The sequence below is a fragment of the Piliocolobus tephrosceles genome, chromosome 6 (genome assembly GCF_002776525.5).
Source record: "Piliocolobus tephrosceles isolate RC106 chromosome 6, ASM277652v3, whole genome shotgun sequence".
Taxonomy (NCBI): domain Eukaryota; kingdom Metazoa; phylum Chordata; class Mammalia; order Primates; family Cercopithecidae; genus Piliocolobus; species Piliocolobus tephrosceles.
This window is the reverse complement of record NC_045439.1, coordinates 127978099-128002108: the sequence shown is the minus strand read 5'-3', so window position 1 is coordinate 128002108 and position 24010 is coordinate 127978099. Positions and strand designations below refer to the sequence as shown.

General features: G+C 42.6%; 1 protein-coding gene, 2 non-coding genes and 1 pseudogene across 9 annotated transcripts in view; all 4 read right to left on the bottom strand.

The window, feature by feature from the left end:
* Positions 1-6714: 6714 nt before the first annotated feature.
* LOC111527363 lies at positions 6715-6820 on the bottom strand. Its single transcript, XR_002726639.1, has one exon. It is a non-coding gene; the product is annotated as a U6 spliceosomal RNA (small nuclear RNA).
* Positions 6821-8220: 1400 nt separating this feature from the next.
* On the bottom strand, positions 8221-9464 carry LOC111527339 (annotated as a pseudogene).
* A 1794-nt stretch (positions 9465-11258) lies between these two features.
* LOC111527360 lies at positions 11259-11365 on the bottom strand. The gene has a single exon (XR_002726637.1). It is a non-coding gene; the product is annotated as a U6 spliceosomal RNA (small nuclear RNA).
* Positions 11366-19837: 8472 nt separating this feature from the next.
* LINS1 (lines homolog 1) overlaps positions 19838-24010 on the bottom strand; it is a 28715-nt gene continuing 24542 nt past the window's right edge. For 5 of the 7 annotated variants that reach the window (XM_023193578.1, XM_023193582.1, XM_023193584.1 and 2 more), the window contains exons 6-7: positions 22511-22682; positions 19838-20724 (exon numbers count right to left, since the gene is read on the bottom strand). In XM_023193578.1, coding sequence (XP_023049346.1) covers positions 19845-20724; positions 22511-22682 — 1052 coding nt within the window. In that variant the 3' untranslated portion in view covers positions 19838-19844. The remainder of the gene's footprint in view (positions 20725-22510; positions 22683-24010) is intronic. The other 2 variants (XM_023193581.1, XM_023193583.1) reach the window with 1 other exon arrangement.

Genomic DNA, 24010 nt, shown 5'->3' with positions numbered 1-24010 from the left:
TCTCTCGGCCTCGGCCTGGGCCTGCACAGGGACGGGGACTTTGGGCCGGGGCCTGCGCGGGGACGAGGACGCTCTCTCGGCCAGGGCCTGCACGGGGACAGGGACCCTCGGCCGGGGTCTGGGCGGCACCTGCTGGGGGCGAGGTCGGGCAGCCCCACACACCGCAGCGGGCAGGGCCTGAGGGCAGTCCTCCCTCCACTTCCCGTCCCCATATCCGCCCCGGGTCCCCCACCTGCCTCCTCCTCTGTCCTGGGCCGAGGCGGGTCTGCAAGGGCAGGAGAGAGGTCCCCGCAGCGGTGCATCCTGGGACACCGCCCCTCAAGCTCGGAGGCGAGGGATGCCTGGGTGGGGGCCAAGAGAGCGCCCAACCGACCACCGGCTCCTTTCCTGGGTGCCCTTTTCAGGTACTGCCCCTGGACCACACTGGTCCTACACTGGCCTCGCGAGACAGGCATCACTCGTGACTGGGTCGGAGGGGCTAAGCAGCTCACCCGAGCTGCACAGCTGGTGCCGGGCACTGCTGAGGTTTGCACCTGGGCCTTTCATGATTCCAAACCCAGTGCCTTACACAACCTCTTCAGAAGGTGAAAACACGAATGGTCTACAGGCTGTTGACAGGAAGGGGAAGCCGTTCTAGAATAATTTCATAAGCGCCCATGGAGTATCTCAGCCGGCAAGCCCAGGTCTGCAGTCATTTCCCATTGTAATGTTGAATTAACAGAGACCGAAAAATAGAAAACAGATAAGATGAGGCAATGAAAACATCTGCAGCAAGAGAGAACACGGAGCACTCTTTCTCTGAATATTTGATTAAAATACAAATCTAAAAACATTTACAGAGGAGACAGTACAGCAGAGTACGGGAAAACAGGCATCATAGCCATACAGCCCTGGGTTCAAACTCCGACTCATTCACTAACTTTGGGATGTGTGACTTCAGGCTTTTTAGTCCTTTTTTTCTTTCTCTTTCTTTTTTTATTTTATTTAATTTATTTTTATTATTTTTTAAGACAGAGTCTCACACTGTCACCAGGCTGGGGTACCGTGGCACGATCTTGGCTCACTGCAACCTCTGCCTCCTGGGTTCAAGCGATTCTCCTGCCTCAGCCTCTGGAGTAGCTGGGATTACAGCTGTGCGCCACCACGCCCAGCTAAGTTTTGTATTTTTAGTACAGACAGGGTTTCACCATGTTGGCCAGGATGGTCTCAATCTCTTGACCTCGTGATCCACCTGCTTCGGCCTCCCAAATTGCTGGGATTACAGGAGTGAGCCACCATGCCTGATCTCTTTTTTTTTTTTGAGACAGAGTCTCACTCTCATCCAGGCTACAGTGCAGTGGCACAATCACAGCTTACCGCAGCCTTAACTTGCTGAGTTCAGGTGATCCTTTCGCCCCAGCCTCCTGAGTAACCACAGGCGTGAGCCACCATACCAGACTAATTTTTGTATTTTTTTGTAGAGACAGGGTTTCACCACATTACCCAGACTGATCTCCAACTCCTGGGCTCAAGCAATCTGCCCACCTTGGCCTCCCAAAGTGCTAGGATTACAGATGTGAGCCTCCAACACCCAGCCTTGTTAGTGCTTTTTAATAGCCTTTTGACACACAAATTCCCTCATGAGTAAAACCTGCTTTGAATGTAATGAATTGAATTGACATGGAAGAAGATCAAATCAGGTATGAAGAAGTAAAGAGGGCCGGGCGCAGTGGCTTACGCCTGTAATCCCAGCAATTTGGGAGGCCGAGGCGGGTGGATCACCTGAGGTCAGGAGTTCGAGACCAGCCTGACCAACATGGTGAAACCCCGTCTCTACTAAAAAAACAAAATTAGCTGGGTATGGTGGGGCATGCCTGTAATCCCAGCTACCTGAGAGGCTGAGACCCGGGAGGCGGAGTTTGCATTGAGCCGAGATTGTGCCATTGCACTCTAGCCTGGGTAACAAGAGCAACTCCATCTCAAAAAAAAAAAAAAAAAAAGAAGAGTTCAGATATTCTCCCAGAACACTCAGGAGAAGATGAAAGTGGTAATTAAACATAGAGACTGGAAAGCAGAAACTCAATTTACAAATAATTCCTTAAAACAGTGAGATGTAATATTGAAGGACGGCAAAATAACTTAGAGAAAAAAATATGTGTGATGGGTCTCTAAAAGACATCATATTGCCATTAACAAAAAGAATGGCAACCAAAAGACATACTGTGATACACAGTCTGAGAAAATAATATCTTTCTTCTTAGGAAATTGTTGGGATGCAAACATAACCCAGTCATTTTTCCTGGAAACATTACCAAAGAAACGAACCCAAATTAAGATTTTCTCATTAGACACATCATGAAATAAAGATTAAATAATAAATATAATGGTGATAACAAAATGTAGTGTAAATTCAAGAATAAAATTTGAGAAGATACATAATGTAAAAAATCATTGGGAATAGCAATTTGGTTTATAAATTCAAGTGAAATTAACAATGGCCAGAGGCCGGGCGCGGTGGCTCAAGCCTGTAATCCCAGCACTTTGGGAGGCCGAGACGGGCGGATCACGAGGTCAGGAGATCGAGACCATCCTGGCTAACACAGTGAAACCCCGTCTCTACTAAAAAATACAAAAAACTAGCAGGGCAAGGTGACGGGCGCTTGTAGTCCCAGCCACTTGGGAGGCTGAGGCAGGAGAATGGCGTAAACCCAGGAGGCAGAGCTTGCAGTGAGCTGAGATCCGGCCACTGCACTCCAGCCTGGGCGTCAGAGCGAGACTCCGTGTCCAAAAACAAAAAAAATGGCCAGAAAGCTGGAGGGGGCAGGAAGCATTGCATGCAGAGTTTACTTCAGTCTTGGCTTTGATTACTGAAAAAAGGAATTTTCAAGCATATTTTTTGAAAAGAGGAGAAAGGTGCCTGGGTACAGAGGCTCATGCCTGTAATTCTAGTGCTTTGAGAGGCTGATGTGGGAGGATCACTTGAGGCTGAGCTTGAGACCAACCTGGGCAACATAGTGAGACCCAATCTCTACAAACAAATTTAAAAGGCTGGGCATTGTGGCACACACCCATAGTCTCAGCTACTCGGGGGGCTGATAGGGGAGGATCACTTGCACGCAAGAGTTTCAAGGGTGCAGTGGGTTACCATGATTGTGTCACTGCACCCCAGCCTGGGTGACAGAGTTAGACCCTGTCTCCAAAAAACTAAAAAATAAAAAGCATAGAAAGGCAATGATTTGGCTGGGCATTGTGGCTCACACCTATAATATCAGCACTTTGGGAGGCTGAGGTGGACAGATCTCTTGGTCAGGAGTTGGAGACCAACCTGGCCAACATGGTGAAACCCTGTCTCTACTAAAGATACAAAAGTCAGTTGTGTGTGGTGGTGCATGTCTGTAATCATAGCTACTCGGGTGGCTGAGACAGAATTGCTTGAACCCAGGAGGCAAAGGTTGCAGTGAGCTGAGATTGTGCCGCTGCACTCCAGCCCGGGCGACAGAGTGAGACTTGGTCTCAAAAAAAAGAAAGGCAATGATTTAAAACAGATGTATTTTCCAAATAGCTATAAGAGAGAAATACAAATCACTAACAATTCACATGCAACCCAAAAGAAAACAAAAGAAACACTAAGACTAAAATAAAATGGCAAATATGTAATTTATGACAAGAAAAATTATTTAAGAGGTTACACCTATGTATGTTTTACTTTATTAAAAAGGGAAAAGAAGCAAAAATTTGTCAATTGTGTTTATAATATAAAATTCATTTATTATCTGCTACTTATAAACAATCAGGCCAAATAAATTATACCAAAAGGTTTAGACTTGTAGTCACATAATGGAGTGGTGGAACCTCAAAGCCTGGCCTTGGATTACCCCAACGCACTTTCCTGGACATACTACAGTGTTTTTTTTTTTTTCTTAAAAGATACAAAGTTTTATTAAACAAACCTGGAATCAACAGTATTATTACATAAATTAGACAGCAGTAAGATTTTCCTAGGGCATATGTACAAATTACAGTGATTTCCATTGTGCAACAAACAGACAGGATTAAAAATAGGCAGTCCCCTCCCCGCCCCCCATGAAAAGGAGATCACCCCACAGGGCTCTCAGTTCTGGCTCACCAAGGGGTGCACAAACCTGCAAAGGCACTCCACCTGTGTGCATGGCATCTGCCAGCAGTAACAGGGGCCCCAGAAGCACATCGGCAACATGGTGAGGCTGCTCAGCGTTCAGCGCAAAAAGAAATAATTCGGCTATGACAGCTGAGCAGAGCTCAACAGCCATCTCAGAGGACAAGAACTGTGGAAAGCCTTCAAATCCCATCTGCTAAAACACACATGTAAAGCCTTTTACATACAGAACAGATGTGTCCACCATGGAAGATCAAACTAAGCCTCAACAGAACTTCCCAACACATGATAATTTACAGAGAACCGTGACAGGGCATCCACCTTTTATTAGGCAGGACTGTTCTGCTGGGTGCAAGGCCATAAGGTTTGCAAAGCAAACTTGATTATGAAAAGGCTTGGTGAAAATACAGCCCCCACCTTCACCAAGACACACACACACACACACACACACACACACACACACACACACCAAAGAAACTATCCAAATACTTTAAGACACCTGTTCTTGTGCTTTTCTTCTTGCTTTTGTTAAGCGAATCCCATCAGTTTAAGTTAGACTAATTAGAAGGCCTTCTTGCCTCCGTCAGCAACAGAGAAAAATGGTGCAAATGACTCCTCCAATGTGTGTAAAATTCATGCTAGTTAGATTGAAGGAAAAATGAGAGGAACCCCGGCACCCCATTTCAAATCTCTGCAACTGGAGAAATCAAAGGCTGCAAGGACTGTGTAGACCTGATGCAAAGTTAACTGGCTGCAAAAATAAAACCCAAGCCAGTGCTGTGTTGCACTCTGTTCACTCAGTAGCTGGAGCAATGAATGATTTTGACATTCTGGTGTGATATTTGTGCAGCCTGAGGTACACCCTGGGCACAGAGTTGAGCCTTGGGGTCTTTAACAGTATTAAGCCACAGTTTCACGGTTACAATGGTCCAAAGAACTAGAGACCACGTAGGTCAAACAAAGAAATGGTGAACACATCCCAAAGCACTCAACTGTTTAGTTCCACTGGAGATTTTTTTCAATGGGTAGTGATTTCAAATGATTTGGTCTTTGTTTTGTTTTGTTTTTCTTCAAAGCAAACAAATGATTTGGTATTTAAGTATGGAGAGAAAGAAACAACACGCTGAACGAGAAATTCACTAACAAGTGACTGTACAGTTGTTTCATGGGCATGGAGAGGCAGTGGGGTTGAACAGCATTTTGAGGGGATGAAGCGTGCAATCTTACCCCATTGCTGGGGGGTTTCTGCTTCTTATTCTATCATACTGACAGCAAATATAATTTGCCCATCACTGGCTATAGATAGTTTAGGCTAAGCAGGATTTAGACTTGTGTTGGGAAGGACTTAGAATAATTCAGTAGATACAGTGTGTACTATTCGATTGTGACTTTATTTTCTTCCTGGCTTTATCAATGCCTATGAAAGCAGGGTGGTGGCATTTCCCTTGAGGAAAACAAGACTTGCCCCACTATACTTCCTGTTGTGGCATATCCATTTCCTGAAGATATTCTCTTATAGAGTTCCAATTTAAGAAAATACTGCCAACTCAAAATTACATGAAGCAAAGTAAATTGGTAATTTTTTCTGATACAAATTTTGTGATTATTGTAATGACTTTTCCTCCACAGTTAGCACAGTGATTGTTTCATGTGATCATCTATGTGAAAATTTTGGAATGCCATCCAGATAAACTGTTTTTATTTATTTTGTTTTTTATTTTTTGAGATGGAGTCTCACCCTGTCACTCAGACTGGAGTGCAGTGGCACAATCCCAGCTCACTGCAGCCTCTGCTTCCTGGGTCCAAGTGATTCTCCTGCCTCAGTCTCCCGAGCAGCTGGGACTACAGGTGCCCACCAGCCAGCACGCCTAATTTTTGTAGTTTTAGTAGAGACGGGGGTTTTGCCATGCTCGCCAGGCTGGTCTCGAACTCCCAACCTCAGTTGATCCGCCTGCCTCGGCCTCCCAAAGTGCTGGGATCACAGGCGTGAGCCTGTCTGGCCAGGTAAACTATTTAAAAATTATACATAGTGATTTTTCCATGTTTATAGCTCATTTTGATCAAATTAACCTCTACATGACATTGGGCCATTTAAACAATGACCCCGCCATGGGGCAGTTACCAGGTAGCCTGTATCACTTCAAATGTTGAAGTGTGTGTGACAGTCAAAAGTGGGTTTCACACCATCACACGTTCTTGGAAGCGCTTCTAATTTCTCATTTGTTCTGTATGGCTGGAGGCTTATTACAATGTCTGTAAAGAATAAGGTCATCAATGTGCTTGCATATTTCATTATGTTCCTGCATATCTGTTCATAATTAAGGCAAGGCATTTCAGGCTTTCCTGATGCAAATTTTCATCAGTATGAAATCCTGGATAACAAAACAGGCAACCTAAAAATAGGCATATGGACTCGTGGGTCTATGTACTTTTTAAAGCGTGCTCAAGAAAAGTGTTTCATTTACGGTTTTATTAATACTTTTTAAAGTGGAATGTTCAATAATATTATTACTATGATTTATTTTTATAGTCAGCAAACATGAGACTTAATACTTTTCCTTCTAGCTCCACATATCAGTGCACAGTGTAACATTTTTTAAAAAAATATGGAATGCTGCATGAATGTGCGATCTTCCTTGCACAGGGGGCCATGCTAACCTCCTCTGTGCCATTCTAATTTTAGTATACCTGCTGCCGAAGTCAGCACCAGTTTCACCTTTCATGTTCATAGCAAAACTGATGGGAAACTGAATGTGAAATGTTTAGACAATAATGGCCCTCAACTGTTAATCCCAACAGGATGGTGACTGAGGTGCACAGGCTGAAAATACAGTTGTCTAAAACACTTCCACATTTCACCATCTGAACATCATTTTCCACTAAGTTATTAATTGTAAAGAGTTTATTCTACTCAACCCACTAATTATTCTCACCTACTGAGTTGACCTCAACGTGAAGAAAAGGTCATTGATGAAAAAGGGGGCTATGTTCTGTTTCTGCAATTTCACTGTGTTTTAACATTTTTTTCTTTTTACAGAGATGGGGTCTTGCTATGCTGCCCAGCTTAGCATCAAACTCCTAGGCTTAAGCAATCCTCCTGCCTTGGCTTCCTCAAATCCTGGGATTATAGGAGTAAGCCACCGCACCCAGCTTCACTGTCCTTTAAAGTCTTAAGGTGGACATTCTCTTCATTCCACCTTCAAAGCCATTGCCTGTTTTTTTGTTGTTGTTGTTGTTGTTTTTGTTTTTAGACAGGGTCTAACTCTGTCACCCAGGCTGGAGTGTAGTGGTGTGATCTTGGATCACTGCAGCCTGGACCTTCCCGGGCTCAAGCGGTCCTCTCATCTCAGCCTCCCAAGTAGCTGAGACTACAGGCACGTGCCACCATGCCCGGCTAACTTTTTTTTATTTTGTAGAGATGAGGTCTCACCATGTTGCCCAGACTGGTCTCCAACTGCTGGGCTCAAGCAATGTGCCCACTTCAGCCTCCCACAGTGCTGGAACTACAGGAACAAGCCACTGCACCCAGCTGAGATGAAATTTTTGAAAGTGACACAGAAGGTGTTTTTAAATACAGTACATTCCTCCAACAACTTCAATGTCATTGTAGATTCTTGGAATAAATTCGTTCCCATATCTTCTTCTCTTTGTTTCTTCTTTTAAAGTCTCAAGTTACCAGGTAGGAAGCACTAAAGCTACTGAAGGTGGACCTCCCCATGATATTCTTTTCACCCAAACTAAAAAACTCATGTGAGGTGATTTTTTTAAATCCATGCAACACACCCTTCAGATGTTGCCCCCAAGAGAAGAGATTTTTGAAAAAACAAATTGAAAAATAAAAATTATAGGCTCTGTGAAGCATGAACATTTACATCACTGCACAATTTCTGTGGATCAGCCATAATGACTTCTATATATACACACAGGTACACACACACACACACACAAATTTGTGGTTATAATCGAACAAGTCCAGTTCAAACTTATAAACTTAAGTCTATGAGAAAAACCAAGACATCACAATAGAAACACAACACTAAAGGATAAGACAAAATCTACAACCAAACAATTTTCAAAACCTTTCTACAGTGTGGAATTCCAGTTGCTTAAATAATGCCAGTTACATTATTTTCATCTGTGCTCTGATCTGTTTCTGTACATACAGGCACACAGAAAAGTGAAAGTGTCCTTATCACGTGAAGAAGACATTGCTTCTGGTCTGCTTAGGTGCAGTTTTTTGTTCCAGGCAGATTCCAATCTTCCTGTTTCTTCCAGATGTGAGCTCCTGTCCTCAGAAATTCTTGAAGATTTCTAAATCCTTCTGCGGCATGGCCGCGGCTGTGTCCTAGTCATTCTCTGGGTAAGTTTCAAAGTTGGAGGTGTCTCCATCGCGGGCTATCTTGGGCACAGTGGGAGGCTTCAGTTTTCTCTGCGGAACAGCTTCCCAGTCCACGGAAAGGAACCACCGATGGCGTTTCACATCATTAGCCCTGTTCTTCATGTTTCCTAACCGCCTTGTTCTGTCAACCACGAGCAGTTTCTTAATGAGGTCTTTTACACAGAAATCCAAATGTCTGGGGAAATCTATTTTGCCTGCAAGAATTTTCTGATAAATGCCAAATGTGTTATCACAGAAAGAAAAAAAAAAAAAAAAAAGTCGGAAACCCTGAGAGCATCTCGAATATCAGGATGCCGAAGGCCCACCAGTCCACTGCCCTTCCGTGGTCCTCGCTTTGAATGACTTCGGGGGCCAGGTACTCGGGTGTTCCACAGAGGGTCCAAGTCCTGTCTACCAGCTTCTTGGCGAACCCAAAGTCCATGAGCTTGATGTGGCTGTCCCTATCCAGCAGGATGTTCTCCGGCTTAAGTTCCTGTAGACGATCTCCTTGGAGTGGAGGTACTCGATGGCACAGGTGATCTCCGCAGAGTAAAAGAGACCCTTGGCGCTGGAGAAGCGCCCCCGGTTGCGCGGGTAGCTGAAGAGCTCGCTGCCCGGCACGTACTCCATGAGCCTGTGGAGGAAGCGCTAGTCATGCCACGTCCAGAACAACCTGATGAGGAACAGGTGGATGACTTCCTTTAGGACCGACCTCTCGACATGCACGTGCTGCTCCTGCTTCACGCGGATGACGTCGTGAATGCTCATCACCTTGAGGGCGAAGAAATGCTTGGCTGTCTTCTTCTTCAGCGGGTACACCCCCCCGAATATCCCAGTGCCCACGGTGGCCAGCGTGTCGAAGTCCTGCAGGCGGTAGGCAGGCGGCTTGGCTGGGGCAGAGCGCCGGCCCCCAGCTGGGGGTCTCCTCCGCCACCTCTCTGGGTCGCTCTCCGCCGCGGCTGCCTGGGCCAGTCACGGCGGAGAGCTGGCCCAGGCTCTCCACTCAGGTCCGGGGCACCGGGCCAGGCCGGAGCGCTCTGGGAGCCGGGCTTCCCGGGACGCAGCCTCTGAGGGCGGCGCGGCGGCGGCATCAACTGAGGCTCCCGGTGCGCGCCTTCGCCTCCCGGTGCTCGGCCCGACGCTCGGCCCGGCGCGGCTGACTAAGTCCCCGGTGGGAGCAGCCGCCGACCTTGGGGGTCTGGCACCGAGTGCTGCGCGGTGGCGGCGAAGACGGCAACCGCGGCCAGGGCTGCTGGGGCAGGGAGGGGGCCCTGCACATTCCCGGTCTCGCCTGGCGCCTGCCGCCGCCTCCAGTTCAGTAGCCGCGAGCGCGGTGTTTTGCTTTTGTTTGTTTGTTTGTTTACCAGCTGATTCACAACTCAAGTAGCACAGTGAGGGTGGACAATACGGACTGCCCAAGCATCCCAGCATCGTCTCTTCTACATATCACTATTCCAAATGGCATGCTGCTGTGTTTGTGAATCCAGCCTCCCACGGTGGGTATGTCACCACTGACCTATAACAATTGGAATGACACATTTTCACTAGAGGCGGGCCTTGGCCATCCTCCACAGCAGACTATTAAGTAACAAAATAAGCAATACTATTTATTTACTTCTTACTATGCTGTTTTTTATTTTTTTTCCCCTCTGATGAAATCCTGGTGGCTTCTTCTCTCTTCTTACCAATCCAGAAAGTGTAGAGAGCTCTTGAGCCCTGTTTCCAAATCCTCAGGTGAAGCTGTGCTGACCTGCCTTCTGTCAGCAGCCCTTTCCAAGACTCAGCTATTTGTGATCACCCTCAAATGTTGCCCTGATTCTATTATTAACTTGTAATAAAACTCACTCGTATGGTGGAAAGGCTGTTGCCAATTAATTTTATTTTCGTTTGTCACCTATCCTCCCTTCCATGTAATCGTCAAACTGTTTGTTGTACATATTAAAAATAACACACAATCAAGAGGGCATATACTATATTCAAGCAAAGAATGCTATGTGAGCCAGGCATGGTGGCTCACGCCTGTAATCCCAGCACTTTGGGAGGCCAAGGGTGGGTGGACCACCTGAGGTCAGGAGTTTGAGACCAGTCTGGCCAACATGGTGAAACCCTATTTCTACTAAAAATACAAAAAAAAAAAAAAAAAAAATAGCTGGGCATGGTGGCGCACACTTGTAATCCTAGCTACTTGGGAGGCTGAGGCAGGAGAACTGCTTGAACCCAGGAGGTGGAGGTTGCAGTGAGCCAAGATTGCACCACTGCACTCCAGTCTGGGCAACAGAATGAGATGCCATCTCAAAAAAAAAAAAAAAAAAATGCTATGCGATAAAAAAAAATTATGTACTTGTTAATAGTCCAGTGAGTCAGGGGAACCCTTTCTCTTCATTGTGGAGAAAAATAGCACAATCAGAAAAAAAATTAAAAGATAATTTTCAGGAAAACTGACAGTTAAAAATCCAATGTTGTCTTACAAAAGTAGGATATATTACTCTTTTGTGTTTTGCAGAAAAACAAATATCTGGTGATTTAGAGATGGACAAGATATGGTCCTTAGCAAATGAAAGAAGTTTAGCTGTGGGGAAACCTGCCCTTCCTCATAGTTTACTGAATAGCTTAAAAAGATGTCATCAGCAATTATAAATGTGCTTCTGGGGTGCTAACTTCACGGGCCTCAGAGGGAGAAATGAGTCTGACAGGAGGCTTGAGGCACTTAAAAAACACACAGACATTCTGATTGCCACCCCTAGAAAGTGCTTTTTTTTAAAGTTAAAAAATATGAAATGCTTCATAAATTTACATGTCATCCTTGAGCAGGGGCCATGCTAATCTTCTCTGTATCATTCCAATTTTAGTATATGTGCTGCCAATATAAGCACAGAAAGTGTTTTTTAGATGGCCAGGCATGGTGGCTCATGCCTGTAATCCCAGCACTTTGGGAGGCCTAGGTGGATGGATCACCTGAGGTCAGGAGTTAGAGACCAGCATGACCAACATTGAGAAACCCTGTCTCTACTAAAAATACAAAATTAGCCAGGCCTGGTGGCGCATGCCTGTAATACCAGGTACTTGGGAGGCAGAGGCAGGAGAATCGCTTGAACCTGGGAGGTGGAGCTTGCGGTAAGCCGGATCGTGCCATTGCACATTTTTCAGGTAAAACCATGCATCAACTCTACTGCCTTCAATGATTAGGTAGGCTCTACCAAACAGCAAACACCTGAGCCATTCTCACTGGAAAGAAAATCACAGGCAGATCACGTTCCATATCTTAATGCTTCTAAATATCAGAGAACTGCTGGCACAGTGGTGTGTGCCTGTAATCTCGGCTACTTGGGAGGCTGAGGCAGGAGGATCCTTTGAACCCAGGAGTTTGAGACTAGTCTGGGCAACATAGCAAGATTCCATTGCAAAAAAAAAACAGTATGTAAAGTAAATTTAAAATAAATATCAGAGAAGCATACTTTGAAAACAAAGCAAAAATCCTGAAAAGGAAAAACACAAGCAATCCAGGGTGTACACAAACATGTATTGTACCCAGTGCAGTAAGTAACTGGACTACAGTTCATTCCAACTACTTGGTAAGGTTCACTGTGAACTGCAAACTTAGAAAGGGATCACTGTTTGCTTTTCCTTTATCTAAAAAAAAAACATAGGCCAGCTTTGCAATTAAGAGGGGATACATGGCGTTTACTGTAAAGGCTTTGATGTGAGTTCAGCTCTACCCTCTTTAAAATAACCAGAAAAACTCAGAAATGGTTTGCTAGTCTGATCTATGATCCTACTATTAGAAAAGGCATTTTATCAACCATAATTTTCAAATGTGCATTTTGATAAAGCAAGACATGTTTTATACTGTCACAAGTGACAATCAAGACCAATTAAAGTTTAATATTTAGGTCAAGTGTCCAAACATCTGGGCAGTCCATGCCTGCCAAGTGCAGCCCTGGTGGGTTGCATTAAGGAAAAGGTGGGAGATACAGCAGTAAGTCCAGCTGGTGCCCAGGGAGATGGTTTGGATGTCTGGAACATCGCCTTTGGTGATTGTGTTAAAACTATTTTTGACGTGAATGGTATTATTTTCAGCCTGTCATTTCAAAGGTGCAACCCAGAATGCCACTATTATTTGTGTGCAGAGAATACAAATAAATTGAAAACCACCATCCTTGGTTTCTACCTCTTCCCCTCCCGTGCACACTTGGGTCTAACTAAAATTTCTCTCTTAAATATCATCAACTACTTCCTAATGGTCAAATCATCTGGTGGTTTCTCAGATCTCATCCCACTGTTGCTCTCAGAGATACTAAACCCCATATACATTTTCCTTCTCAAAGCTCTATAAAACCTTTCTTAGTTTCCTCATAGTATTTTTTGTTCTCCTGCCTCAAATTTCCCTCACTTTCCTTCTTCTATCCAGTCCTCCCCCGACCCACCCCACCTTGTCTCTCTCCACTCTCAGGGCAATCACACTTTCTTCCATTATTTTCATAATACCTGTATACAAATGACTCATATTTGGCTCTGTCCTTCTAATTTTCAACAGAGCATTTCTAACTCTCTGCTGGATACCACTCTGTGCTGATAACAGTATCAGAAGTCACTTAGGTGAGAACTGAACTTTTCTTCTTCCTAGGGCTTCCTACTTCCTTACTGAGTAAACAGAGCAGCATCTCAGCATGCCAGTGAAACGATGGCTCTTTATTTCAGGTTGATCCTGTTCCTCCTTTTTAAATTTTTTTTCAGGTTATACTTGCACACATTATTTAAAGACTAAGTCTTTCAGTTCTAAAAACTTTTCTTGAATTTCTTTGGTACTTTCTCTTTTCCAGTCCTTTTTACTCTTTTTGGTACTTCTATTATTCAATTATTGGACTTTGGTGACCAGTTCTCACATTGTATCATCTCTTTCTCTTGTTTTCTAATTTCTTTGTTCTGTTGCTGTAAAATCTGGATTTCCTCAACTTATTTTTACTACATTTCTGAGTTTTTCATTTTTGCTATCACATTATTAATTTATAAAAGATATTTGTTTCCCCACTGAATATTTTTTTCTTTTTCGAGACAGGGTCTTGCTCTGCTCTGTCACCCAGGCTGGAGTGCAGTGGTGTGATTATACGATTATAGTTCACTGTAACCTCAAACTCCTGGGTTCAAACCATCCTTCTGCCAAGCCTCCCAAGTAGCTGGGACTACTCTACTCAGCTACTTAGTTCTTTTTGTTTTTGTTTTTTTCTTTTATTGAGGGATAGTCTCATGATGTTGCCCAGGCTGGTCTTAGACTCCTGGGCTCAGGTGATCCTCTTGCCTTGGCCTACCAAAGTGCTGGAACTACAGGTGTGAGCTGCCATGCCCAGCCCCTCACTGAACATTTTTTATGTAGTATACTTTATAATTTCTTTGAGGGTATTGATAAATTAACTTCCTCTTTGTTTAATCTGTTTCGTGTTTGTTTTGATCTCCGCCTTTTGGGTTAGAGGCTTTCCCCTAATTCCTGATGATCCTTGGCTATTCACTCATATGTAAGAGTGAGCCACTTAAATGCCAATTAGCTCTATGTACATGGTGATATTTGCCACTATGGGCTTCATAGTAGGGTGATTTGGCTGAGTAATTTACTTGGGGGAACCCTGATATCTGTCTTTAGATCTTTTTTCTTGGGTTTGTTAAATTCCCCAGAAAAGTCTCTTCTAGCCTCCTACCTAGAGTTAGAAGTGTTCTGGCAGTAGAGTTGGGGAGAAGGCCGGGGAGGATGGTGGTTATATTTAGTATGTAAATGTTTAATTAATCCTGTTTTCAGTGTTTTATTCCTGTCTCCAGCTGTGTCTGGTGTTCCCTAGTCCAAAGGCCTGTTGTTTCGCACTCTCTGGGAATAAATCTCTAATCTGCTAGGTGATGGAGGGAGCAATCGCTAACTACATGGAATGGGGTAGAGGATCTGGAAGTAATTGTTTCCAATTGCTTTTCCACCCACCACCCCATGGTACAGCATGGTACTCAAGACTACAAGCTCCTGAGCCTTCAGAGGAATCCAGCTCATAAGTCAGGCTTTTTCAGTTTTCCCCATTCCAGATAGGAATGTAATGTTCCTGGGTCGACTAAGTTAGTTTGAACCCGCCACTGCAAAACTGAAACTGAGACAGTGAAAGAGATCTGACCTAACCAACTCCATCTTGCTTCTAACCTCCAAGCTGTCCTTGTTCATCCCTGGGCATAGGCTGAACTAATTTTGGGAGGAATTTAGTTTATAGTTTAAAACAAAGATAAGAGGCAAATTCCCTTCTTGACTGGGGACTAGACTGCCTTTATAGGATTAACAAATTAGTCACTAGATTATAAATTATGGTTTAGGAGTCATGCAGCTGGAGGCTGCAAGATTCTGACCCTCCCTAAACTGCTCCTAAGTCAGTAACTATTTTGCAGAGTCTGCACTTAATGGATCAGCTGGCATCACCCAGATTGATAAACTGGCTCATCTGATCTTGGCTCTTGTGGCCCCCACCCAGGAACTGATTCAGCACAAGAAGACAGCTTTAATTCCCTGATTTCATCTCTGACCCAACCAATCAGCACTCTTGACTCAACATCCCCTACCCACCAAGTTATCCTTAAAAACTCTGATCCCTGAATGCTCGGAAAGACCTATTTGAGTTATAATAAAACTCCAGTCTCCCCCACAGCCGGCTCTGAGTGAATTACTCTTTCTTTATTGAAATTCCCCTGTCTTGATAAATCGGCTCTGTTTAGGGAGCAGGCAAGATGAACCCACTGGGTGGTTACGAATTTCCAACCTACCTACCTTTGAGCTTCCAAAATTGTTTTCTCCTTTTCCATTTTGTCCTCATGTGTCTTGTTGCTTGTGATTTGGCCTCTTTATTGTTGTCAGTGGGTGTCTGAAGGCAGAGAAGCTGATGTGAGCATTCAGCCAGGCCTGGATCCCATTCCCATTGCCCTTGCCTTCAGTGGGATTTCTGCAACAAACTCTTCCCAATCTTTGTGCTTGTCAATCTAGCCACTATATTGCCACTAAAGTCACTTTCTTCAAACACAAAACCAGTCATTTACTCAAAAACCTCATCAGCTGTCTACTGTGTATAGAAAAGTCAATAGTCCTTAGCACATCACCCTAGGTCTTGGATGACCTGACTCCAATATACTTTTATAGTGTGACTTATACCACCCACCACACATATCCAAAGCTGCAACAATTTTCATTTTAATAGTGTACATTCCTCATCTTCTGCCTTGAAGGCAGGGAATAAATTATGCAAGGAGTCTGAGAAGAGGTTGGAACCCAACTACTTGAATCCATTACTTCAGCTCTGCCACTTTATGATCTTGGGCAAGCTACTTAATCTCCATGTCTGCAAAACAATAATAGTAATAATAATAGGACCTACTTTCTAACACTGTTACAAGGATTAGAAGAGCACTTAAAACAGTGGCAAGTAGGAAGTGCAAGGTAAGGATAATGATTATAATTCTCTGCACATCTGTCTCCTCCAGTAGATTCTCAAGTCCCTGGAGAAGGATCACTTCTCATTTATTCAACATTTGTGCTGTGCCTATGATGTGATGATGTAAAAAGAGCTTAGCAAATGGAAAGACTGTTGACTTATGGTTCAAATATAATGTGACAAATGATGCAACACAGGAAAGAGCAAAGTGCAGAGAATAGAGCATGCAAAATTGAATCATGCAGAACAGATGGTGAAAGGCTTCACAGATCTAACACTGAAGATGGGGCTTGATGAATGAGTACGTAAGGGCCAAGAGTTGTGCAAGGAACAGTGGATGGGGAGAAAAGCACAGACAGGCTGGAGAAGCAGGTTGGGGCCAATTGCACAAGGCCCTGCATAACCTGTTTACCATACACTTTATTGTTTGACCAGTGTTTGTTAATCTCAGTGTGCTAGCATATAGGGTGTGTCAGAGAATTATGAGGAATCAAAGTATTTTGTTACTAATAATAGCTGAAATGTGGGGACTTTTTTTTTTTTTTCCCCCAAGATGGAGTTTTGCTCTTGTTGCCCAAGCTGGAGTACAATGGTGCGAGCTCAGCTCATTGCAGCCTCTGCCTCTGGGGCTCAAGTGATTCTCCTGCCTCAGCCTCCTGTGTAGCTGGGATTACAGGTGTGCGCCACACGCCTGGCTAGTTTTTTGTATTTTTAGAAGAGACGGGGTTTCACTACGTTGGCCAGACTGGTCTTGAACTCCTGACCTCAGGTGATCCACCCACCTCGGCCTCCCAAAGTGCTGGGATTACAGGGGTGAGCCACCACACCTGGCCAGGTACTTGACATTTTAAAAATAAATGAGGACACACTCCCAAATGATGTTGAACAGAAGAATACATAATCTATGACTCCATTTATAAGAGTAAAAGAAAGAGAAAACCAGGCAAAGATCATTTCTGTTGTCTCAGTTCACGACACAGTTACCTTCGGGGGTGGACAGTGACAGGGAGAGGACTCAAGAGGGACTTCTGGGTGCCTCATGCTATTTCTTCGTCTGGGGACTGGCTCCATAGATGTGCTGTTTCTGAAAATTCAACAAACTGTATACTTATAGTGCACTTTTCTGTATCTCTTCTGCTTTAAAACAAGTAAGTTAGGTGCATGGCACCGTGTACTCACTTGCATTTCCATATGCTTTTACTGGAAGGGGCGAGGTTACAGACTGCTCTTATGTTGTACTCTGGGAACTCACTGTGCAGATATGTATCAATAGTTTTGTGTTCCTTTATGACGTAACTCTGGGAATAGCGCTTAGATGCTCAGGAAAGCCAAGGATAGTGATCACACCAGCCAAGGGTCACCTTTAGCAGAAACAGGGCTTAGCGAGTGTGTGATGAATTGACTTACACTCTAGTTAGTTATAAATGTAGAGATTCTGAAACACCAACTTAGCATACCTGTAAGATTGCTTTTCCCTCATTTTACATGTAATGAGGGGCTGACAGTTCTTTGCTAATCCTATAGAGAAACACAGGTCAAAACCACACCTGCATAAGCATGAGTTATAATGCATTCAACATTTATGTACCCTTCGGAACAATAGTCATTTTTTTCTTTTCTTTTCCCAGTCATTTCCATTAAAACACAGTTACCCATGTGTCACTTGACAGGGACATGTTCTGAGAAATGAGTTGTAAGGCAATTTTGTTGTCATGTCATACATGTTACAGAGTATATTCAACAAACCTAGATGGCATAGCCTACTACACACCTAGGCTGTATGGTATTGCCCATTGCTCCTAGGCTACAAACCTGTACACAGCATGTTACTGTACTGAATACTGTGGGCAACTGTAAAACAATAATAAGTATCTGTGTATCTAAACATGCCTAAACAGAGGAGAGTTACAGTAAAAATAATGGCTTGATAGTCTTATGGGACCACTGTACTATGTGATCTGTTACTGAAATAGCCTAACGCAGTGCTGCATGTATCCAGCTAAAAATAGTACAAAAAGATGAGAATTTGTCTTCCACATCAGACCTGTCTCCCAAGGCAACCACTATTATGACTTTCTTATATAGTCTTACATACATATTTTATACATGCACAAAAGCACATATATTAATGTGTATTACTCCTGCCCTGCTTCTTTCCCTAAATAATTGCAAGCCCCATGTATTTACTTGTTTTTTACTGGAGATGTTTCACATCCACAAACATGCATAAAACGCATTATTTTCACAGGCATATAGTGTTCCACTGAACAAATCCTGACTTACTTAACCAGATATTTCTAGTAAAACTCTAAATAAAACCTTAAAACATTTTGCAAATAATGTGGCATCCTTGAATACACGTTCTTTGATATGCTTTTTCAATTATGGTAGAAACTGCCTCAATGCAGTTTCTCAACAGCCTCATCAACATCATGTTAAATGCAAACCTTTTGACCTTTGCATTGCTATTTGGCTAACACTGGTACTTCACTGTTATTTTAATCAGCAACCTTCTATTTAGCTCCACTGTTTTTTTCATTTCTACCTGAATTAAGTACTAAACTGTTTCAAATACCATAGCCTTAATATATATATTTTAATGTCTGGTAGGTTTAGTCTTTATTCTGTTTCTCTGCAAAGAGATCATTTTAAAAAAAAATTTACAGGCAATACTTTAGACTGCCTTCATGCAAGACTTAGCAGCACAGTGTAGCTATTGCTCCTATTACGCAAACATTAAAATTGAATTTACTGCTTCCCCTCAAGGGTATGGAACACAATTATTCATGTCACAATTTTAAATAGGAAAATTACGTAGTGATTAAAAATTTTTTTAGAAAGAATCATGTTCATACAGTAGGCCAGGTATAATCACTTCTCAAAGAAATGGCTAAGGTTTTACTTTTTTAATATATCGCTTTCTGTGTAAATACCCCAGAAGGAAATAGTAACTGTATTTGGTTAGTGATCCTCCTGGATTCAAGTCCATTAAGAACATGTGAAAGTGACCTTATCTGGAATTAGGGTCTTTGCAGCTGTAATCAAGTTGAGATCATACTGGATGCGGGTGGGTTCTAATCCAATGACCAATGTCCTTGTAGGAGGGAAACTGGACACCGACACAGGAAAATGCTATGTGAGGCAGGAACTGGAGTGATGCCGCTACAAGACAAGGGATACCATGGATGGCTGGCTGCCACCAGAAGCCAGAAAGGGGCAGGGAGGGATTCTTCTCCAGACCCTAAGAGCACTGCCCTGCTGAACCTTGAGTTTGGATTCTGGCCTCCGGAACTATGAGAATAATTTCAGGTGTCTGAAGCTGCGGCACATGTGGCAAGTTGTTACGGCAGCCCTAGTTAAGAAGCACAATCACTACCCCTGATTTTGTATCAGTTTGAACTGTCATAAATCTCCAGTGGTATATAGGTATACTGAGTGACTTGTCACTTGATATCTCTTTTTCAGTCACTAGGTTGCTTCTAATAATGCAAAAAGTAAGAACTTGTTTAGAAAACCCAGCCGGGCACAGAGGCTCATGCCTGCTATCCCAGCACTTTGGGAGGCCAAGGCGGGTGGATCACTTGAGGTCAGGAGTTCAAGACCAGCCTGGCAACATGGTGAAACTCCCGTCTCTACTAAAAATACAAAAATTAGCTGGGTGTGGTGGCGGGCACCTGTAATTCCAGCTACTCGGGAGGCTGAGGCAGGAGAATCACTTGAACCGGGGAGGTGGAGGTTGCAGTAAGCTAAGATCGTACCACTGCACTCCAGCCTGGGTGACAGAATCAGACTCTGTCTCAAAAAAAAAAGGAAAACCCTTTTGTGGTGATTATTTTATACTATTATTTCATTGAGACATAATTTATATTAAGGAAAAACAATTCCTGGAAAATAAAATGCCAATGTTCTACAAAGTGTTCATAGTTTTATTACTTATCACCTCTATGTATTTTAACAACTTCAAAAGTGCAGTTGGATTATATGGGAAAAGATTTTTCTTTTGCAAACGGCAGATGGCATCTTGTAGTTCCTGGAAGCATTTTACTATTCTGTAAAATATTCCCACTTCAGAGACGACATCATTTGGGGCTACTTCACAATCAAAGGAGAAGGCAGTATCAAATTCTTTCAGAAACAGAGGCCTTGATGGAGGCTCAAGGCTAAATTCTTCTTTATCTCTGCTTGTCCGAGCTGCATCCTGAATCTCCTTAGTTGCTTGTTGGTGTAAACATGTCTGTTTACTGTTAGCTAAACACTGGTCTGTAGATTCCACTTCAGAATCATCAGAGCTGTCGTAATCTACCAGACTTTGAGAGGCCCGGGGGGAAGACAGACTAGAAGTACACATGGTGTCAGTCCCCTTGGACATCACAGCTTTCAGTGGTTCAGAGGGAGCATCAGAAGCCCAGGAGTGCCGAGCACACACATCTATGTGACTATGAGGAGCAGTCAAATGATGGGGTATTGTTCGGTTGGTGCTTTGGTCTTGGACAAGTGAGGGGACAGAGTCACAAATACTTATGTCATATTTAGATTCAGTTGCATCAAAGTTATTGCAAATGGTGAAAAAATTATCCCAGTCCTTTTGCAGTAATTTTAAATATCTAACAAAATATTCAAGAAAACAGGTTTCTGATGAAATCAAAAAGTCAAGAAGAACTGTAGAATCAAATCCTATATTTTTTAAGAAGAACAAGAAAATACAGTGAGGATTATAGCCATTTTCATGTGTGTGATGGTCCCACATTTCTTTTCCTTGGGTCAAGCTTTCAGTGGCTTCACATCCTCTGAAAACGAAGATAATGGAGAATCCAGATTAACGACCTTACAAAAATAAACAGTTTTAACAGATATAATTCACATACCATAAATTAACCTATTAGATTACTTTTAAATCTATGCATCACTTCTTAAAAGAAAAAATTTCAAAACCTATTCCTTTCCCCATAAGCTCTAAATAAGTCTGACTCAGTAAAGCAAAATCCACTGACTTTGGCAGTTCTAGTTTTTGTCTGCCCAATAAAAGTTCTCTGTCGTCCTTTCTCTTGACATCAGAATTCCTCATTCTTACAGGTAACCAATTCCATGTGGTAAGATAATTCCTAAACCTCCTTCCTTATCCTCCTCAACAAGGGTGGGCATGGTGACCCAGGCTGATCAATCAGAACACTCCATGCTCCTGGCCACAATGACTGGTTCTGACAAGGCTCTGTGACCCAAGTGGGTTAAATCAGATCTCTCCTGGGACTTTTGCTGGAGCTATGGAAGATTATAACTGTAGGGCTGAGGTAAGCCTTGAACTGCTGGTGGCCATGCCTTGAGAATGAATTCAAAACTGTGAGACAGAGAAAAAGAGAAGTGACTAATGACATGATTATAGTCCCTGTACATACCTGACTCCGACTTGACCCTTTAGAATTCCCAGTTATGAGCCAATACACTTTGGTTTTCACTCAAATTAGAGTTGGTTTCCATCATTTACAACCAAAAATATCTTAACAAATACAACTACATCTGAAAAAAGTATCTATGTTGTAAGCACATGCCTCTCTGGACACACCGAACTGGAATTAAGGAAGTCAGAAATTCACATACAAAGTAAGTTTAATTCAGGGGTTTCCACTTCCTGAGGAGTAAGGAGCTAACTTTAAGTACAATTAAGATATACTCTTACAGGCGTGTGCATTTTCAGACTGAATTTGTATTTGACCGTTTTGAACCTAATTCAAATCACATGCAGGAATTTTGTGTTCTTGATTAGAATCTTTTGAAAATTGGCCCCAAACACTTAAGAGTCTAAGAGCAGCCACTGCCAGCAGTGTCATAATACAAGTAAGTACTGGCAGCACAACACTGCACCACAGATCATTAGCAAGAAATCTCTTTCTCCCAGGCCAAGAAAGAAATGGAAATAAAGCAAGTATGTGAGGGTTTTAATAAAGCAGAAGCAGAAACAGTGGAAAAGGTCATCAGTTATTAGCTTCATAACCAATTATAGATATTTGCCACAAGAAGATATTACCCCAAGTACAGCTATTTTAATAAAGCAGAGACAATCAGTATAAATCATCAGTAACATAACCAATTTCAGACATTTGCCTCAAGAAGGTATCAGCCCAAATTCAACTGAATATTGAAACAAAAATTCAGAACAGCTCCTTTTGACTATCTCTAAGTTTGTATTCACCTTTACAAAAGCAAAGATCATCTTATGGAAGCTTAACACAAATAAGTAAGTCTTAGGGGTGAAAAGAGGTCTTAAATGAACAACAATTAGGATTCAGAGAAGTGTACTGACTTACTGAAGACTCAATCAGAAACCATGGTTTTAGATACCAATCTGCTTATGCTACCTGAGATCTGCCCAGCCAGCCAAGTTTTCACAGTGATGCAAATGCAGTCTCCTTTTCATGTAAGTCAGGGTTAAAGAAAGGAACTGCAACTTACCAGGAAACCACAGGATGTTTTACCCCAAATGATGCAAAGTAAGCAACACGCCCGGCACATTCTCAGAAATGTTTTCTGCTTTCCTGACTTGTAGGCCGTTCAATAAATACTTTAAAATACACTAACCTGGTCAGTGTTAAGTAGATGCCCAGTGATGCCTTGGCAGCCTCCAGCATGTCATCGTCTTGTTCTATGAAAACCCTAGACAGCCATTTGCACGGATTGTGTAATTGCAGAGAGGGCTGAAGGTGAGGCTTTAAGAAGGTCAATAACTCAGACATGAACCTCTGTAAGTCAACTTCAAAAAATGCAAATTTCAAACTGTAGGCAATAGTTTATGAATGCATTAATAATATCTTGCCTATATATAAACTCATAGTGCCTAAAGTACCTTAAGATGCAATTATCCTAATTCACTTTCAAAAAGTCATCAGGAATCAGTTAGGAATCATCTTTATTTGGCAAATGAGGACACTGAGGCTTAGGGAAAAAAAGTGACTCATTCCAGAGCATACATTTAAAATGTATAGCTAGATCATCTATTCGCAACAACTGCCAAATAACTGTCTCTTAGAAATAAAAGCTATGTGATTTCTTGCTAAAAGCAGATAAATAAATGAGCAGACCACAAAGATCACTTCATCGGATGCCAGAGCTGTCTGTTACTAGAGGCAAGAATGCAACCAAGCAAAAATAATTTTGTCTTCAAAATAACAGAAAAACATTTTTGTTTGTTTAGAGCATAGAAGTACTACTCTTAAGCACAAAAATAAAAAACGTTTTAGGTAGTTTTAACTACAATTTAAAACTGAATTATATGACAGGTGCCATCTAGTGTTATAAATTATAACTGCACAGAATTATAACTAATGTGTAGTTATTAAAAGCTAAATTATATCCAAAGCAATTCAGTGATGTCATTGCTCACATTCAAACTTTTCACTGAAATCTGTATGCTGCTTGTTTAGAGACATTTACTATTCATTTTTCTCAAGTAAAATGGAAGACTTTGAACTCCTGTGTTACTATCCTGGAAATTATATATGTAACAATTTCTTTATCAATGTAACTTCTCATATATTAGCTTCAATTCAATATCTAATTTTCAATAATCTACATTAGCAGAAATAATAATTGCATGAAGGATTAACATAAATGGGGTGGGGAAATGGAGGCGGGAGGATCACTTGAGATCAAAAGGTTGAGGCTGCAGTGAGCCTGGGCGACAGAGCAAGACCCTGCCTCAAAATAAACAAACAAACAGTAAACATAACAATAACAAATAAACAATAACAAACAATAGTAACAACACTTAAGTGGGAGTGAACACATTTTTCCTTAATCTCTCTGTCTCCTCACTCTCCTTCTCTCTCTCTCTCTCTGACAGGATCTCCATCTGTTGCACCAGGACTGGAGTACAGGTGTGCGATGGATCGCAGCTCACTGTAGCCTTGATCTCCCAGGCTGGGACCTCCCAGGTTGGGACGGGAGGAATAGCATGGGCCAAAGGCGGGTCAGGGCTGCAGCGGGCCATGGTCACGCAACTGCACTTTAGATTTTTTTTTTTAAAAGTAGGATTAATATAAATAAAATGCTATAAATACTTGAATATGAATTTCCATCACT